The sequence below is a fragment of the Pseudophryne corroboree genome, chromosome 10 (assembly GCF_028390025.1).
Source record: "Pseudophryne corroboree isolate aPseCor3 chromosome 10, aPseCor3.hap2, whole genome shotgun sequence".
Lineage (NCBI taxonomy): Eukaryota > Metazoa > Chordata > Amphibia > Anura > Myobatrachidae > Pseudophryne > Pseudophryne corroboree.
The window spans coordinates 287,649,083-287,668,995 of record NC_086453.1 but is presented as its reverse complement, the minus strand read 5'-3'; the positions used below and the strand labels follow the sequence as shown (position 1 = coordinate 287,668,995).

Sequence of the window (19,913 nt, the reverse complement as noted above, 5' to 3'; positions counted from 1 at the left end):
GAGGGTCTGATAAATCCCTTAGCCAAGTTCTCCTGAATGTACTCTGCCATAGTCTGAGTCTCAGGACGTGACAGGGAGTACAACCTGCTCTTGGGAAGCTTAGCATCCGGCAACAAATCAATGGCACAGTCATAGGGGCGATGGGGAGGTAGTACCTCCGCAACTTTTTTGGAGAACACATCCGCAAAATCTGCATAACATCCTGGCAATCATGGCAAACTTAGCTGCGAGAGCCTGACTGGAAGGCTCAAGCAACTCCTGAAACAATCACTACCCCAACTAAGAATCTCCCCAGAGACCCAGTCAAATTGAGGGTTATGGGCCCTTGACCAGGGTAACCCCAAAACCAATGGGGCAAAAGAACAGACAGTCACATAAAAAGACAATTTTTCAGAGTGTGTGGCTCCAATAAACAAAGGAATTTGGCTGGTGCAGGAGGTAATTTTACCCTGGGACAATGGTTCCCCGTTTAACCCACAGATCTCAATCTCTGATGCCAAAGGTACTGAGGGAACAGAGTGTTCCAGGGCGAATTGACGGTCCATGAAAACCCCATCGGCCCCACTGTCAACAAAGGCCTCAGTCTTGACAGTTTGACCGAGGATCTCCAAAGTCACCGGAATGAGAAAAGTCTTTTTGGGAAATTCTGACTTCTGGCCTGACAGGATATTTCCCATCACCCTCAGGCCCTGAAGTTTTCCGGTTTTTCTGGGCATGATACTACAACATGACCTTTATTCCCACAGTACAAACACAAACCCTGCTGTCTCCTCCGCGTCTTCTCACGCGAGGAGAGGCGGGTAGCCCCAATCTGCATAGGCTCCTCTGAATATTCCTCAGAGTCTGAGGTTCCCTTGGGAAAAAAGGAAACTGCGGTCTCCCTTTCAAGCCTACGCTCTCTCAGCCGTCTATCCACCCGGATGGATAACTGCATGAGCTGATCTAAGCTATCAGGCGAGGGATATTGTACCAGTTGGTCCTTTATCTGGTCAGAAAGGCCCCTTCGGTACTGGTTTCTCAGGGCTGGGTCATTCCACTGGGTATCATGAGCCAACCTCCGAAACTCCGTACTATAAACCTCAGCTGGCCGTCGCCCTTGCTTAAGAACCGTAATCTGAGCCTCGGCTGAAGCCATCTTGTCAGGGTCATCATACAAAATGCCCAGTGCCGTAAAAAAAGCATCAACACTTTTAAGCGACGGACAGTCAGGCTGTAACCCATATGCCCAGACCTGTGGGTCTCCTTGTAGCAAGGAAATCACGATGCCCACCCGCTGAATCTCCGACCAAGAAGACTGGGGCCTAAGCCTGAAATATAGCTTACAGCTCTCCTTGAAACAAAAGAACTGCGAGCGATCTCCAGAAAAACGATCCGGGAGATTTACTTTCGGCTCCTTAACCCCTGAACTTGCCGCTGCTGCTGCGGGAGCTCCGCTAGCGGCCTGCGGGGTGTTCATTTTAATGGACATCTCATTAAATTGTCGAGTCAGGACCTGCACCTGATCGACCACCTGTTGCAAAGTATTTTGAGGGGTATGCTCCATATTCCCACAAAATTTCAACAGGAGTAAGGCTGCTGAATATGTTACGCACACCAGTGCCAACAGGAGTATACCGGTGTGTGAACAGAGAGGGAAGCGAAGCAAAAGAACTCACAGACAGTATAACATAACATACACAGGAGGTGATGGAATAACTAATAAACACAAAGTGAACGGAGAAGCCCAAAGGCTCAGGAATTGGGTGTCTCCCTAGTGTCAGGAATGCTCAGATGGAATAGAGCGGACAATGAAGCGATGTGTAGTGATTTAACATGTGGAGCACCTGAAATGATGTTGCTAAGAGCAACAGAAAAAACCCCAAAGGGTTACCAACGGGTGTGGGAATAAACTCCTTGGTCAGAGATAGAAATATAGACACAAGGAGAGTATCCACAATGTATCCACAATCCTAACCCCCACTTGCAGGGCACAGGTTCTGCTTACTGCCACTAAACTGACACCTGGACGCCCTGCACAGTGAGGGAGGATTAAGCAAGCAGGTCTGAGAGTACAGCCGCAAACCTGCTGGGTTCACAGAATAGCAAAAGAACCCCAGCAGGTCAAACAACTGACTCCAGTCTTACTGCTAGGTCCGGATTGGCAGAATGAAGTACCGAATCCCAAGGCCTATTCGCAGTAAGCAACAAGTAAATACAAAGTCACACAGTACTAGCTAACTCTCTGGAACTGACTAACAAACAAAGATTCAGCAGCATTTGCCTAGCCTGAGAGGATGGTTTATATAGCAGGTGCTGTCCACGCCCCACTCAGACCTCACAGACTGTGAGCACAAAACCAGCGCCGGATTCCCTGCCGTGCACAGAGCCTGTAACCACTACACAGTAAAAACCCGGACCGGAGTATCAGCTGCGCTCAGGTTACTTCGCTAACACTTGCCTCCCGGTTGCCATGGCGACGTGGCAGCACAGAGCAGGACATCCTAACACCCGGGAAGTCCCGTGCCAGAACAAACCGAGGTAGCCTACACGTTCCCTGAGTCTGAACCAGTCCGGAGCCCCTGTGGAATCCCGACGTCTGCCCGCACCCGGACCTCTCATCTACACGGCTGCAACGATAAGCGCATGGACTTCATTTGTTAAAAGGACACCACAGAGTTGTAAGAGATGCGGCGGTGCGTGGTGCCTGCTGCCGTGCAGGTGTAGTTTTGGTACTCACCAGGCGCCGCTCTCTCTCATCTTCAGGTACCGGAACCTTCAACGGACCTGGCAATCTTCAGTCGGATCCGGACACGGCGATTCCCTCTCGGAGCTGACCGACGACCGAGCTGAGGAGAAAATAGTTTACCTTAAGGGGGGTATCAACCCTTCTTCCACCGGAAAAGGGGATACCCCACGGGTGACGGCGACCTTCACCGGTTGGATGAAAGGTCATCACTGGCACAAAGCCACAGCCACCCAGATTTCACACACTCGCACTCTCGCGCGTAGTGTGATGAAGGGGATTCTCACGTCCGTGAGCAATCCCTATTCCGGCGCTCGGGGACAGACAAGGGACAAACGCACACAGATGCTACTCAGTTCTGCACTGCGAACGTCTTCTTCTCTTACAGGTCCCTGTAAGGAGGCAAACAAACAAGCAAACAGACGTGCAGGGCCTAACTCTAACCTAGTGTCACACCCCTATACTAACTACAACGGCAGAGCCCTCAAACTAGCTCTGTGGGTGTGGTGCAACAAAACTAAACACACTTAACAAGCTCACACTTTACCCCGCACGGCAACAGCATACATCACGATACACAGTGCAAGCAACTACCACGGTGCTATCCCTTTAGTTACCCGACTCAGAACACCCGGTAGTGGGGGCCGCACAGCTCACCCACATCCCGTACTCTCTTCTCAGGGGCTCAGGTCAAGCGGACCTGCCTACCTAACACCTCAGGGTGGCCTGGGCCTAGTGCTCAGTGCCACCTTTATTCAACTCGGGGGAACCGCTTATTTATTGGGCCTAGCGCCCCCTATTTGCACACGGACCCGAGGCCCGACCTTACCCACGGGCCTAGTGCCCGCCTAACTCGTCCCTCGTTGGGTGACATGGGCCTGGTGCCCAGGGTCACCTTATGTTACCCTAATTGGCCAAAATACACTAGGGCCTAATGCCCTCTAATGCCCCACAGGCCTATTGCCTGATGTGCCCCCGGGCCTAGTGCCCGCCTACTGCGCTGGGAGAGGGTGGCTTGGGCCTTTTGCCCAAACCACCGAACCAAATAATGACCCCCCAAACTCCTATCTGCGCTCGGGCCTATTGCCCGTCCGTGCCCACGGGCCTAATGCCCGAACACCCGGTGGTCTAGGGAGGAATGGGAGGGGGGCACCTTACAAGGGCCTACCTTGGTGGAGAAGGCTGCAGTGGGGAACTGCACAGCTCCATTGCTTCCCACCACTGCAGCGCTTCTCAATCCGGGATGGCCTCTTCTGCCGCTGGCCCGTCCTGGCCAGCGGCGCCGCCATCGCTTCTCCGCGTCCAGCCGCCACTGGACATCTCATTCCCCGAGCCTGGAGTCTTCTGGCCTCTTCCGCGGCCACCCGAGCTCTTCAGCGCTCTTCCGCGCGCCCTCCGTCTTCGGCTCCCGCCCGAGGTCTCTTTTCGCGCTCCTCCGCACGCCCGACCTCTTCGGCTCCCGCCCGGCATCTGATGTCAGACGCCGGGGGCGGGGCCTGTGACGCGGTGAGCGCCGGTTGGCTCGCCGCGCCCGCTTCTGATTGGCCAGCCCCCCGCAAGCCGCGATTGGCTCGCGGACGGCGCCGGATTTCAAAAGCCGCGGGCGGCGCTTCTGATTGGCGGCCAGAACGGCGCCAAGTTTAAAGTGCCGCCGCGCTGCTACCCGCCGCCGCCGACAGCCCGGTGCAGGGAAACATCCGATCCCTGCACCAGACACCCGCCGCCGCCACACACTGACAGGCGCTGGGGACAGACAAGCTGCCCACAGCCAGGAACTGCAGGGGATACAGATCCCCTGCACCCTGCCGGTCCGATGTGCCCTGGGACACGGGGCACATCTCCACAGAGTTACGGGACGCCGTTCTCTGTTTCATTAACTGCCACCTATTAACCCACACTAACCCTTACCTCCCCTACCGTCTAACCCTAACCTCATCTTAGTGCCTAACCTTAACCCCCCTCCCAAAGCTTAGTCCTAAACTACCCTACTGCCTAACCGTAACCTCTTCCTAGTGCCTAACCCCAACCTTCAGCTGCCAGTCAATGCAATATGTCAAGTCTGCTTTCGTGGCGGAGACTGATTATGATTATCAATGAAATAATGGGTCTGATTCAGATGAGGTCGCATCTTTGATGGTGTCTCAACTGAGCGATTATCGGTAGACTGCGCATGCGTTGCGGCTGCATTTCACACGCACCAAGGTACCTTTGCGATGCCACATACAACAAAGAATCCGTCATAGAGTGATTAACAGGAAGAGGTTGTTTTGGGGGAGGTAACGGGGTGTGTCTGCAAAATTGCAGGCATGTCATAACCATTTTCGGGGTCTGATTCAGAATAATGCCCTTATGGGTATATTTACTAAAGTGCGGGTTTATAAAAGTGGAGATGTTGCCCATAGCAACCAATCACATTTTACTTATCATTTATCTACTAAATGCTAGAAGATAGTAAGTAGAATCTGATTGGTTGCTATCGGCAACATCTCCACTTCTTTAAACCTGCACTTTAGTAAATATACCCCTGAAGATCCAAACAACAGAATAAAACATTCAACACTAATCGGTACTCAGTAAATACAGTAGGTCTCAATTTGACAACAAAGAAATTAATAAAGAGACACCTTGTGATATATGTAATATGGAAGGCATTGTCCATTGTCCATGTGAGTCCATTTGAAATAGTCTGTGTTATAAGTTCAATTTTAATTTAGAATCAATGGGGGTAATTCAGATCTGTTCGCTAGCAAGCAATATTTGCACTGCTGCGATCAGATAGTTACCGCCCACAGGGGAGTGTATTTTAGCTGTGCAAGTGTGCGAACGCATGTGTAGCAGAACTGTACAAACAGATTTTGTGCAGTCTATGACTAGCCAAGGACTTACTCAGCCGCTGCGATCACTTCAGCCTGTCCGGGACCGGAACTGACGTCAGGAACCCTCCCTGCAAACGCTTGAACACGCTTGCGTTTTCCCAAGCACTCCCATAAAACGGTCAGTTTCCACCCACAAACGCCTTCTTCCTCTCACTCTCCTTGCGATCGCCCATGCAAATGGATCCTTTGCACAAACCCATCGCTGAGCAGCGATCTGCTTTGTACCTGTGCGATGCACCTGCGCATTGCGGTGCATACGCATGGCCCTGATTCAGCCCTGGGCATAGGTCACTATTGACCTATGATTTCAGGACTGCACATGTGCCATGGTCTGATGCTGCAACCAATGGTCATGAGTGCCACCGCTATGGGGCCCAGAGCTGAGAGGGGCCCACCTTTCCTACCAAAGGAAATATATATGCTATATACAGTTATCACCACTGGGTGGTACACAGTGGCCCTAACATACATCTGCCTTGAGGCCTACAATATATCTAGTTATGCCCCTGGACCGGCTCATTGTTATGTGGTATATAATGAACTGTAAGGCATTACAATGTTACATATTATGAACTGGTGGTGCTGTAATGTGGCACAATATGAAGTGGAGGCACTATACTGTAGTGTGTCATAGTATGACGGGGGCACTCTAATGTGACATGATATGAACTGGGGACACTGTAATGTGGAATAAGATAAAATGGGACATTCTATGTCATAATGTGAATTGGGGATACTGTGTGGCATAATGTTTGCCCTATAATGTGACATAAAGTGAACAAGGGCACTACTATGGTTAAAAAAATAAACTAGGGCACTACTATGGTACATAACATTAACTACGTCACTACTGTGGCTCAGAAAATGAATTAGAGCACTATTATGGGGCATAAACCTAACAACTGCTGCAGAGAAGTGTCTCTCTAAAAGCATTGGGACAGGGGCCCCTTCAAAATGTTGCTATAGGGCCCACAAATCTCTGGCTACACCCCTGACTCTTACTATTTTTTTTAGAATATCCCTATCATTCATTTGAATTTTTCCATTTTTCTACTAAAATATTGCACAATTTAACCCTGGCTCAGCCAACTAGGGGGGTCATTCCGAGTTGTTCGCTCGCAAGCTGCTTTTAGCAGCTTTGCACACGCTAAGCCGCCGCCTACTGGGAGTGAATCTTAGCATTTTAAAATTGCGAACGAAAGATTAGCAGAATTGCGAATAGACACTTCTTAGCAGTTTCTGAGTAGCTCCAGACTTACTCGGCATCTGCGATCAGTTCAGTGCTTGTCGTTCCTGGTTTGACGTCACAAACACACCCAGCGTTCGTCCAGACACTCCTCCGTTTCTCCAGCCACTCCCGCGTTTTTCCCAGAAACGGTAGCGTTTTTTCGCACACACCCATAAAACGGCCTGTTTCCGCCCAGAAACACCCACTTCCTGTCAATCACATTACGATCACCAGAACGAAGAAAAAACCTTGTAATGCCGTGAGTAAAATACCTAACTGCATAGTAAATTTACTTGGCGCAGTCGCACTGCGGACATTGCGCATGCGCATTAGCGACTAATCGCTCCGTTGCGAGAAAAAAATACCGAGCGAACAACTCGGAATGACCCCCTAGGGCCTAATCCCTGCAGCCCCTATCGCTCCTTCCCCCTAATCCCTACCGCCCTTATTGCCCCTTCCTACTAGATTGTTAGCTCCTCAGAGCAGGACCCTCTTTCCTCTTGTCGTCAAAACCTTCTTCTCGACACATTTCACTCACAGCCCTCTCCTACTCAGCGACCATCTTTACCCGCTTTTTCTCCTGCTGGTAAAGTCTCATCTCTATCTATGGCCACCAACTCCTAGTAGTGCACTGATCACTCACTCACTCACTACTTACATCTAAGCTGTATTTTGTTTTGGGAATTGTGGTGCTCTTTGTACTCTATTTTTGTTATTTATTTACTGTAAGGATAAGTTTTGTCTCCCTGTACTGTCCTTTGTACGGCACTGCGAAACACTTGTGGCGCCTTATCAATAAAATTTAATAATAATAATAATCCACACATCTTTCCATCTGTAAATATTTACTATTTTCACCCCCTGCAGGCGCTGCTGTTTTGACTTTCTAATTGTGCGTTTGCCCCATAAATGGGTGTGTTCATGCTAAAATTTTCATAAAACATCATTTGTAGCTTTGCCAATAGCCTTTAATATGGGGCAGTGTTGTGTATAATAAAAAAAAATAAAAAAAGTTTAATGTGATAATAACACCATAATGATCAATGTAAAAAAACGCACTGTATCAGATTACATCGCTACAAACTGCATACTGTATCCCAGCAACAAAAAAGTTACAATTCATTTTGTATTGTAAGAATGTAACATTAGTGATACTTTTCAGTTAAAATGTGGGGTTTTTTTCTTTTTCTTTTTTTTTAATTAGTGTTTATTTGTTTGCTTAAATATTTATCTTTGTGCTCTGGCAAAACAGAAATATGACTTGAAATTCCTTTTACATTTACAATGAAAAATCTGGGTAACACAAAAATGTGTCCAATTCTCTAAGTACTTGGAGCAGGTGCTCTGGGGAAATCTACAAATTCTTTAAACATCTGCATGACCCTACAGAACAAATCCTCAGCATAGCTTGTGAGATGTCATGGGTAAGAAGATAAGAACAGTTGTTTTGGTAACACAGTAATGTCTTATAAAAATATATCTTTGGTATTCATCATAAGGGGGACACGCCAAGGACTCGCTGCTCACCAGAGCCAGATGTTACGGGCAGCTGGGACAGAAGAAGACAGCAATATTTGATTTCAATAGCGTACTGAAGGATGAACCCAGCAACGTGGAGGCGCTGTGCGGAAAAGGATTCACACACATGACTCTGAACCAGCAGAAGGTAATGCCAAAGCCTGCCTGTGTTTAAAAAGGATCTATACAGGGCTGGATTAAGGGCCAAATGGGCCTGGGGCTGAAAGTGTTCAAGGACCTCTTATGAGAAACAGAACAGCTGTGACTAGTGCTGTGTGGGTGTGGATAATGCCATGTGTGCATGATCAGTGCTTTGTGGGTGTGGCCAGTGTCATGTAGGCATATTCCGTGCTGTGTGGGTGTGGCCAGTGCCATGTAGGCATGATCAGTGCTGTGTGGGTGTGGCCAGGCCTCGTGGGCATGGCCAGTGCTATGTGGGCTTGTACACCACCTGCGCTATCAGCCCCAATGTCTTCCTAAATATGTAAAAGTATAAAAATTGCAGCAGTTTGCAAGGAAAATAGAAGTACAATTTTAATACTGATGATTTATGGCTGACCATGTGACCAACTGATGGCTGGCCTTCATCCTGCTGCCATGATGATGGAGAAGAAGAAAAATAATCCTGGCAACAAACTGCAATAGATGTCCCAGTAGACTAGATGTCAATAGCTGCTGCTCAACTGCTGACTGAATTGCCACTTCCCTCACAGAAATACACAGGCAAAAGCGCCACCCACTACCTTTTTGTCATGCTGATGGACCTATTTTTATGTGGAAGACTGGAGATGTAGTCCCCTCCAACCCAATGTTAATCTGGTCTCTGGTCCTGTATCTATACAATAATTCTACAACACATGTCTTCAGATGACATGCCCAGTAGGAGTGAGGGCTTGTGATGCAATATACTTTTTGGTTTTATGCCCAGGCATCACAAAGGCTTTCTTTGTATCACGGGAAAGATCTGCTGCTACTGGTGGCTGACTTACACAAACAACATCATCATCATCAATATCCTCATTAGCATCAGATAGTCGCCCTTATCCTGTTGCACTTCCACACTAGCATCCTCAGTTTATATTATGTCATCATAACCATCTTTACTTGTACTGCTCATCCCCATGTTTGCAGAGGGTGCAGAAATGGTGGAAGGAGGCTTCTCTACAAGTACATTATCAGCAATGTCAGACTCACACATAGCTAACATAGACACCTCTAGACTCTCCTCAGGGATTTGTGAACACACAGTTTGTTTTTCCATCCTTAGTGTTCTTTTATTATGGGCACTGATGATTTGTTGATTTTGACACCTCTACCTTAACATTGTGAAAGATTTTGATATCAGTTGGCCTTTCCTAAACTTTCTACCCACTGGACCACCTTTAATAGATGTTAAACATAGGGGTAAATTTACTAAGATGGGAGTTCTATTTGAGATGGGATGTTGCCCATAGCAACCAATCAGATTCTGCTTCTCATTTATCTAGCACCTTCTAGAAGATAATACCTGGAATCTGATTGGTTGCTATGGGCAACATCCCATCTTAAATAGAACTCACATCTTAGTAAATTTACCCCATAGTTTCTGAGGTTGAAAAAATACAAATTGTCCAATTGTACTATGATGACTGGCAGCAGCCACAGCACTAGTACAGTACTTGGTTGCTGTTCCTGCTCTTTTATCGACTGATTGTGATCCACATTTACTCAGTGCTTATATTTATTAATACAGTGGCACTGCACTTACTGAGCTTTATTGAACACACACAATTGTACAAAGAAAAACACAACAACTTTTTTTCAGTTTTTTTTTCTAAATTAGAACTTCACATTGCGGACACACAGTGGCAGGGCACCTACCGAGCTTTACTTAACATGCAAAAGTTGTACAGAAGAAAAAAACTTTTGCAGCAATCCAGTATGCAGTATTGTGCACCAATAAAGGTTCATGTTGGCCCTATAGTAGGAGCTCTGGGCTGCAATGTAGGCATTAGGCAGTGACTAACAAAACACCAGTGTGCATCTGGGGTTAATGCTGCCCCTATATAAGGAGCTCTGGGCTGCCCTGTGGTCATTTACATGCTTAGCACCAGAGGGATTGTGTATCAGTAAAGGGTTAATGTCTGGTGGTTGGTAATCGAATGCTGCACTGTAGTAGCTCTGGGCTGTGTACACCAATAGATTCAATAATTATCAATGATAAATAGTAGAGATGAGCGGGTTCGGTTTCTCTGAATCCGAACCCGCCAGAACTTCATGTTTTTTTTCACGGGTCCGAGCGACTCGGATCTTCCCGCCTTGCTCGGTTAACCCGAGCGCGCCCGAACGTCATCATGACGCTGTCGGATTCTCGCGAGGCTCGGATTCTATCGCGAGACTCGGATTCTATATAAGGAGCCGCGCGTCGCCGCCATTTTCACACGTGCATTGAGATTGATAGGGAGAGGACGTGGCTGGCGTCCTCTCCGTTTAGACACTTGATTTACTAATTTTGGGGAGCATTAGGAGTACTCAGTAGTGTACAGTGCAGAGTTTTGCTGATAGTGACCAGTGACCACCACTTTTATTTATAATCCGTTCTCTGCCTGAAAAAAGCGATACACAGCACACAGTGACTCAGTCACATACATACCATATCTGTGTGCACTGCTCAGGCTCAGGCCAGTGTGCTGCATCATCTATATATATTATATATCTGTCTGACTGCTCAGCTCACACAGCTTATAATTGTGGGGGAGACTGGGGAGCACTACTGCAGTGCCAGTTATAGGTTATAGCAGGAGCCAGGAGTACATAATATTATATTAAAATTAAACAGTGCACACTTTTGCTGCAGGAGTGCCACTGCCAGTGTGACTAGTGACCAGTGACCTGACCACCAGTATATAATATTAGTAGTATACTATCTCTTTATCAACCAGTCTATATATTAGCAGCAGACACAGTACAGTGCGGTAGTTCACGGCTGTGGCTACCTCTGTGTCGGCACTCGGCAGCCCGTCCATAATTGTATATACCACCTAACCGTGGTTTTTTTTTCTTTCTTTATACATACATACTAGTTACGAGTATACTATCTCTTTATCAACCAGTCTATATATTAGCAGCAGACACAGTACAGTGCGGTAGTTCACGGCTGTGGCTACCTCTGTGTCGGCACTCGGCAGCCCGTCCATAATTGTATATACCACCTAACCGTGGTTTTTTTTTCTTTCTTTATACATACATACTAGTTACGAGTATACTATCTCTTTATCAACCAGTCTATATATTAGCAGCAGACACAGTACAGTGCGGTAGTTCACGGCTGTGGCTACCTCTGTGTCGGCACTCGGCAGCCCGTCCATAATTGTATATACCACCTAACCGTGGTTTTTTTTTCTTTCTTTATACATACATACTAGTTACGAGTATACTATCTCTTTATCAACCAGTCTATATATTAGCAGCAGACACAGTACAGTGCGGTAGTTCACGGCTGTGGCTACCTCTGTGTCGGCACTCGGCAGCCCGTCCATAATTGTATATACCACCTAACCGTGGTTTTTTTTTCTTTCTTTATACATACATACTAGTTACGAGTATACTATCTCTTTATCAACCAGTCTATATATTAGCAGCAGACACAGTACAGTGCGGTAGTTCACGGCTGTGGCTACCTCTGTGTCGGCACTCGGCAGCCCGTCCATAATTGTATATACCACCTAACCGTGGTTTTTTTTTCTTTCTTTATACATACATACTAGTTACGAGTATACTATCTCTTTATCAACCAGTCTATATATTAGCAGCAGACACAGTACAGTGCGGTAGTTCACGGCTGTGGCTACCTCTGTGTCGGCACTCGGCAGCCCGTCCATAATTGTATATACCACCTAACCGTGGTTTTTTTTTCTTTCTTTATACATACATACTAGTTACGAGTATACTATCTCTTTATCAACCAGTCTATATATTAGCAGCAGACACAGTACAGTGCGGTAGTTCACGGCTGTGGCTACCTCTGTGTCGGCACTCGGCAGCCCGTCCATAATTGTATACTAGTATCCAATCCATCCATCTCCATTGTTTACCTGAGGTGCCTTTTAGTTGTGCCTATTAAAATATGGAGAATATGGAGAATTGTCAGCAATCGGCGTACGAGGTTACATCCAGAAAATGTGGAGAAGATGATGTTCATTAAAATGAATTATAATCAATTCCTCCGCGGAGACATTGACCAGCAGCAATTGCCTCCACAAAGTACACAGGGAGCTGAGATGGTGGATTCCAGTGGGGACGAATTGATAATCTGTGAGGAGGGGGATGTACACGGTGATATATCGGAGGGTGAAGATGAGGTGGACATCTTGCCTCTGTAGAGCCAGTTTGTGCAAGGAGAGATTAATTGCTTCTTTTTTGGGGGGGGTCCAAACCAACCCGTCATATCAGTCACAGTCGTGTGGCAGACCCTGTCACTGAAATGATGGGTTGGTTAAAGTGTGCATGTCCTGTTTTGTTTGTACAACATAAGGGTGGGTGGGAGGGCCCAAGGACAATTCACTGCAGTGCCACTCCTAGATGGGCCCGGTGTTTGTGTCGGCCACTAGGGTCGCTAATCTTACTCACACAGTCAGCTACCTCATTGCGCCTCTTTTTTTCTTTGCGTCATGTGCTGTTTGGGGAGGGTTTTTTGGAAGGGCCATCCTGCGTGACACTGCAGTGCCACTCCTAGATGGGCCCGGTGTTTGTGTCGGCCACTAGGGTCGCTAATCTTACTCACACAGCTACCTCATTGCGCCTCTTTTTTTCTTTGCGTCATGTGCTGTTTGGGGAGGGTTTTTTGGAAGGGCCATCCTGCGTGACACTGCAGTGCCACTCCTAGATGGGCCCGGTGTTTGTGTCGGCCACTAGGGTCGCTAATCTTACTCACACAGCTACCTCATTGCGCCTCTTTTTTTCTTTGCGTCATGTGCTGTTTGGGGAGGGTTTTTTGGAAGGGACATCCTGCGTGACACTGCAGTGCCACTCCTAGATGGGCCCGGTGTTTGTGTCGGCCCCTAGGGTCGCTTATCTTACTCACACAGCGACCTCGGTGCAAATTTTAGGACTAAAAATAATATTGTGAGGTGTGAGGTATTCAGAATAGACTGAAAATGAGTGTAAATTATGGTTTTTGAGGTTAATAATACTTTGGGATCAAAATGACCCCCAAATTCTATGATTTAAGCTGTTTTTTAGTGTTTTTTGAAAAAAACACCGAATCCAAAACACACCCGAATCCGACAAAAAAAATTCGGTGAGGTTTTGCCAAAACGCGTTCGAACCCAAAACACGGCCGCGGAACCGAACCCAAAACCAAAACACAAAACCCGAAAAATTTCAGGCGCTCATCTAATAAATAGTTTGCTGCCCTGACAGACTTCATAGTGTGCTCTCTCTTCGGAGTCCTCCAGTGTGAAATATCGCCTGAATCACCGTGGAGGGACATATTATCAAATCCAAAATATATATATTTCTCATACGTCCTAGAGAATGCTGGGGACGCTTCAAGAACCATGGGGTATAGATGGGATCCGCAGGAGACATGGGCACTTTAAGACTTTGAATGGGTGTGAACTGGCTTCTCCCTCTATGCCCCTCCTCCAGACTCCAGTTTAGATTCTGTGCCCAGTGAGACTGGTCACACACAGGGGAGCTCTACTGAGTTTCTCTGAAAATACTTTATTTTAGGTTTATTATTTTCAGGGAGCACTGCTGGCAACAGTCTCCCTGCATCGTGGGACTTCGGGGAGAGAAGCAGACCTACTTCTGTGAGTTTCAAGGCTCTGCTTCTTTGGCTACTGGACACCATTAGTTCCAGAGGGTCTGATCGCTAGGTATGCCTAGATGCTCGTTCCCAGAGCCCACCGTCACCCACCTTGCAGAGCCAGAAGTCAGAAGATGGGTGAGTAGAAGAAGATCAGTAGACTTCAGTGACGGCTTTGAGGTACCGCACTGCGGCCACGCTGTGCACCATGCTCCCACACACACAGGCACTGTAGGGTGTAGGGCGTGGGGGGGGCGCCCTGGGCAGCATATAAATTAGAGATGAGCGGGTTCGGTTTCTCTGAATCCGAACCCGCACGAACTTCAGCTTTTTTTACACGGATCCGAGCGACTCGGATCTTCCCGCCTTGCTCGGTTAACCCGAGCGCGCCCGAACGTCATCATGACGCTGTCGGATTCTCGCGAGGCTCGGATTCTATCGCGAGACTCGGATTCTATATAAGGAGCCGCGCGTCGCCGCCATTTTCACACGTGCATTGAGATTGATAGGGAGAGGATGTGGCTGGCGTCCTCTCCATTTAGATTAGGGTTGAGAGAGAGAGAGAGATTGACCTGAGGCTGTGATACTGTAGAAGAGAGTGCAGAGTTTAGTGACTGACGACCACAGTGACCACCAGACAGTGCAGTTGTTTGTTTTATTTAATATATCCGTTCTCTGCCTGAAAAAAACGATACACACAGTGACTCAGTCACATACCATATCTGTGTGCACTGCTCAGCCCAGTGTGCTGCATCAATGTATATATATATCTGACTGTGCTCAGCTCACACAGCTTATAATTGTGGGGGAGACTGGGGAGCACTGCAGTGCCAGTTATAGGTTATAGCAGGAGCCAGGAGTACATAATATTATATTAAAATTAAACAGTGCACACTTTTGCTGCAGGAGTGCCACTGCCAGTGTGACTAGTGACCAGTGACCTGACCACCAGTATATATAATATTAGTAGTATACTATCTCTTTATCAACCAGTCTATATTAGCAGCAGACACAGTACAGTGCGGTAGTTCACGGCTGTGGCTACCTCTGTGTCGGCACTCGGCAGCCCGTCCATAATTGTATATACCACCTAACCGTGGTTTTTTTTTCTTTCTTTATAGTCATACTAGTTACGAGTATACTATCTCTTTATCAACCAGTCTATATTAGCAGCAGACACAGTACAGTGCGGTAGTTCACGGCTGTGGCTACCTCTGTGTCGGCACTCGGCAGCCCGTCCATAATTGTATATACCACCTAACCGTGGTTTTTTTTTCTTTCTTTATACATACATACTAGTTACGAGTATACTATCTCTTTATCAACCAGTCTATATTAGCAGCAGACACAGTACAGTGCGGTAGTTCACGGCTGTGGCTACCTCTGTGTCGGCACTCGGCAGCCCGTCCATAATTGTATATACCACCTAACCGTGGTTTTTTTTTCTTTCTTTATACATACATACTAGTTACGAGTATACTATCTCTTTATCAACCAGTCTATATTAGCAGCAGACACAGTACAGTGCGGTAGTTCACGGCTGTGGCTACCTCTGTGTCGGCACTCGGCAGCCCGTCCATAATTGTATATACCACCTAACCGTGGTTTTTTTTTCTTTCTTTATACATACATACTAGTTACGAGTATACTATCTCTTTATCAACCAGTCTATATATTAGCAGCAGACACAGTACAGTGCGGTAGTTCACGGCTGTGGCTACCTCTGTGTCGGCACTCGGCAGCCCGTCCATAATTGTATATACCACCTAACCGTGGTTTTTTTTTCTTTCTTTATACATACATACTAGTTACGAGTATACTATCTCTTTATCAACCAGTCTATATATTAGCAGCAGACACAGTACAGTGCGGTAGTTCACGGCTGTGGCTACCTCTGTGTCGGCACTCGGCAGCCCGTCCATAATTGTATATACCACCTAACCGTGGTTTTTTTTTCTTTCTTTATACATACATACTAGTTACGAGTATACTATCTCTTTATCAACCAGTCTATATATTAGCAGCAGACACAGTACAGTGCGGTAGTTCACGGCTGTGGCTACCTCTGTGTCGGCACTCGGCAGCCCGTCCATAATTGTATATACCACCTAACCGTGGGTTTTTTTTCTTTCTTTATACATACATACTAGTTACGAGTATACTATCTCTTTATCAACCAGTCTATATATTAGCAGCAGACACAGTACAGTGCGGTAGTTCACGGCTGTGGCTACCTCTGTGTCGGCACTCGGCAGCCCGTCCATAATTGTATATACCACCTAACCGTGGTTTTTTTTTCTTTCTTTATACATACATACTAGTTACGAGTATACTATCTCTTTATCAACCAGTCTATATATTAGCAGCAGACACAGTACAGTGCGGTAGTTCACGGCTGTGGCTACCTCTGTGTCGGCACTCGGCAGCCCGTCCATAATTGTATATACCACCTAACCGTGGTTTTTTTTCTTTCTTTATACATACATACTAGTTACGAGTATACTATCTCTTTATCAACCAGTCTATATATTAGCAGCAGACACAGTACAGTGCGGTAGTTCACGGCTGTGGCTACCTCTGTGTCGGCACTCGGCAGCCCGTCCATAATTGTATATACCACCTAACCGTGGTTTTTTTTTCTTTCTTTATACATACATACTAGTTACGAGTATACTATCTCTTTATCAACCAGTCTATATATTAGCAGCAGACACAGTACAGTGCGGTAGTTCACGGCTGTGGCTACCTCTGTGTCGGCACTCGGCAGCCCGTCCATAATTGTATATACCACCTAACCGTGGTTTTTTTTTCTTTCTTTATACATACATACTAGTTACGAGTATACTATCTCTTTATCAACCAGTCTATATATTAGCAGCAGACACAGTACAGTGCGGTAGTTCACGGCTGTGGCTACCTCTGTGTCGGCACTCGGCAGCCCGTCCATAATTGTATATACCACCTAACCGTGGTTTTTTTTCTTTCTTTATACATACATACTAGTTACGAGTATACTATCTCTTTATCAACCAGTCTATATATTAGCAGCAGACACAGTACAGTGCGGTTGTTCACGGCTGTGGCTACCTCTGTGTCGGCACTCGGCAGCCCGTCCATAATTGTATATACCACCTAACCGTGGTTTTTTTTCTTTCTTTATACATACATACTAGTTACGAGTATACTATCTCTTTATCAACCAGTCTATATATTAGCAGCAGACACAGTACAGTGCGGTAGTTCACGGCTGTGGCTACCTCTGTGTCGGCACTCGGCAGCCCGTCCATAATTGTATATACCACCTAACCGTGTTTTTTTCTTCTTTCTTTATACATACATACTAGTTACGAGTATACTATCTCTTTATCAACCAGTCTATATATTAGCAGCAGACACAGTACAGTGCGGTAGTTCACGGCTGTGGCTACCTCTGTGTCGGCACTCGGCAGCCCGTCCATAATTGTATATACCACCTAACCGTGGTTTTTTTTTCTTTCTTTATACATACATACTAGTTACGAGTATACTATCTCTTTATCAACCAGTCTATATATTAGCAGCAGACACAGTACAGTGCGGTAGTTCACGGCTGTGGCTACCTCTGTGTCGGCACTCGGCAGCCCGTCCATAATTGTATACTAGTATCCAATCCATCCATCTCCATTGTTTACCTGAGGTGCCTTTTAGTTGTGCCTATTAAAATATGGAGAACAAAAATGTTGAGGTTCCAAAATTAGGGAAAGATCAAGATCCACTTCCACCTCGTGCTGAAGCTGCTGCCACTAGTCATGGCCGAGACGATGAAATGCCAGCAACGTCGTCTGCCAAGGCCGATGCCCAATGTCATAGTACAGAGCATGTCAAATCCAAAACACCAAATATCAGTAAAAAAAGGACTCCAAAACCTAAAATAAAATTGTCGGAGGAGAAGCGTAAACTTGCCAATATGCCATTTACCACACGGAGTGGCAAGGAACGGCTGAGGCCCTGGCCTATGTTCATGGCTAGTGGTTCAGCTTCACATGAGGATGGAAGCACTCAGCCTCTCGCTAGAAAAATGAAAAGACTAAAGCTGGCAAAAGCAGTAGCACCGCAAAGAACTGTGCGTTCTTCGAAATCCCAAATCCACAAGGAGAGTGCGACTCCAATTGTGTCGGTTGCGATGCCTGACCTTCCCAACACTGGACGTGAAGAGCATGCGCCTTCCACCATTTGCACGCCCCCTGCAAGTGATGGAAGGAGCACCCGCAGTCCAGTTCCTGATAGTCAGATTGAAGATGTCAGTGTTGAAGTACACCAGGATGAGGAGGATATGGGTGTTGCTGGCGCTGGGGAGGAAATTGACCAGGAGGATTCTAATGGTGAGGTGGTTTGTTTAAGTCAGGCACCCGGGGAGACACCTGTTGTCCGTGGTAGGAATATGGCCGTTGACATGCCTGGTGAAAATACCAAAAAAATCAGCTCTTCGGTGTGGAAGTATTTCACCAGAAATGCGGACAACAGGTGTCAAGCCGTGTGTTCCCTTTGTCAAGCTGTAATAAGTAGGGGTAAGGACGTTAACCACCTCGGAACATCCTCCCTTATACGTCACCTGCAGCGCATTCATAATAAGTCAGTGACAAGTTCAAAAACTTTGGGTGACAGCGGAAGCAGTCCACTGACCAGTAAATCCCTTCCTCTTGTAACCAAGCTCACGCAAACCACCCCACCAACTCCCTCAGTGTCAATTTCCTCCTTCCCCAGGAATGCCAATAGTCCTGCAGGCAATGTCACTGGCAATTCTGACGAGTCCTCTCCTGCCTGGGATTCCTCCGATGCATCCTTGCGTGTAACGCCTACTGCTGCTGGCGCTGCTGTTGTTGCTGCTGGGAGTCGATGGTCATCCCAGAGGGGAAGTCGTAAGCCCACTTGTACTACTTCCAGTAAGCAATTGACTGTTCAACAGTCCTTTGCGAGGAAGATGAAATATCACAGCAGTCATCCTGCTGCAAAGCGGATAACTGAGGCCTTGACAACTATGTTGGTGTTAGACGTGCGTCCGGTATCGGCCGTTAGTTCACAGGGAACTAGACAATTTATTGAGGCAGTGTACCCCCGTTACCAAATACCATCTAGGTTCCACTTCTCTAGGCAGGCGATACCGAGAATGTACACGGACGTCAGAAAAAGACTCACCAGTGTCCTAAAAAATGCAGTTGTACCCAATGTCCACTTAACCACGGACATGTGGACAAGTGGAGCAGGGCAGGGTCAGGACTATATGACTGTGACAGCCCACTGGGTAGATGTATGGACTCCCGCCGCAAGAACAGCAGCGGCGGCACCAGTAGCAGCATCTCGCAAACGCCAACTCTTTCCTAGGCAGGCTACGCTTTGTATCACTGCTTTCCAGAATACGCACACAGCTGAAAACCTCTTACGGCAACTGAGGAAGATCATCGCGGAATGGCTTACCCCAATTGGACTCTCCTGTGGATTTGTGGCATCGGACAACGCCAGCAATATTGTGTGTGCATTAAATATGGGCAAATTCCAGCACGTCCCATGTTTTGCACATACCTTGAATTTGGTGGTGCAGAATTTTTTTAAAAACGACAGGGGCGTGCAAGAGATGCTGTCGGTGGCCAGAAGAATTGCGGGACACTTTCGGCGTACAGGCACCACGTACAGAAGACTGGAGCACCACCAAAAACTACTGAACCTGCCCTGCCATCATCTGAAGCAAGAAGTGGTAACGAGGTGGAATTCAACCCTCTATATGCTTCAGAGGTTGGAGGAGCA

General features: G+C 47.0%; 1 protein-coding gene across 1 annotated transcript in view; it reads left to right on the top strand.

Annotated features, from left to right (window-relative positions):
• The window catches only part of TTC34 (tetratricopeptide repeat domain 34), a 183,494-nt gene that overhangs the window by 55,447 nt on the left and 108,134 nt on the right, over positions 1–19,913 (top strand). Inside the window, exon 5 of the mRNA XM_063941789.1 lies at positions 8,326–8,492. Within this exon, the coding sequence (XP_063797859.1) occupies positions 8,326–8,492 (167 nt within the window). The remainder of the gene's footprint in view (positions 1–8,325; positions 8,493–19,913) is intronic.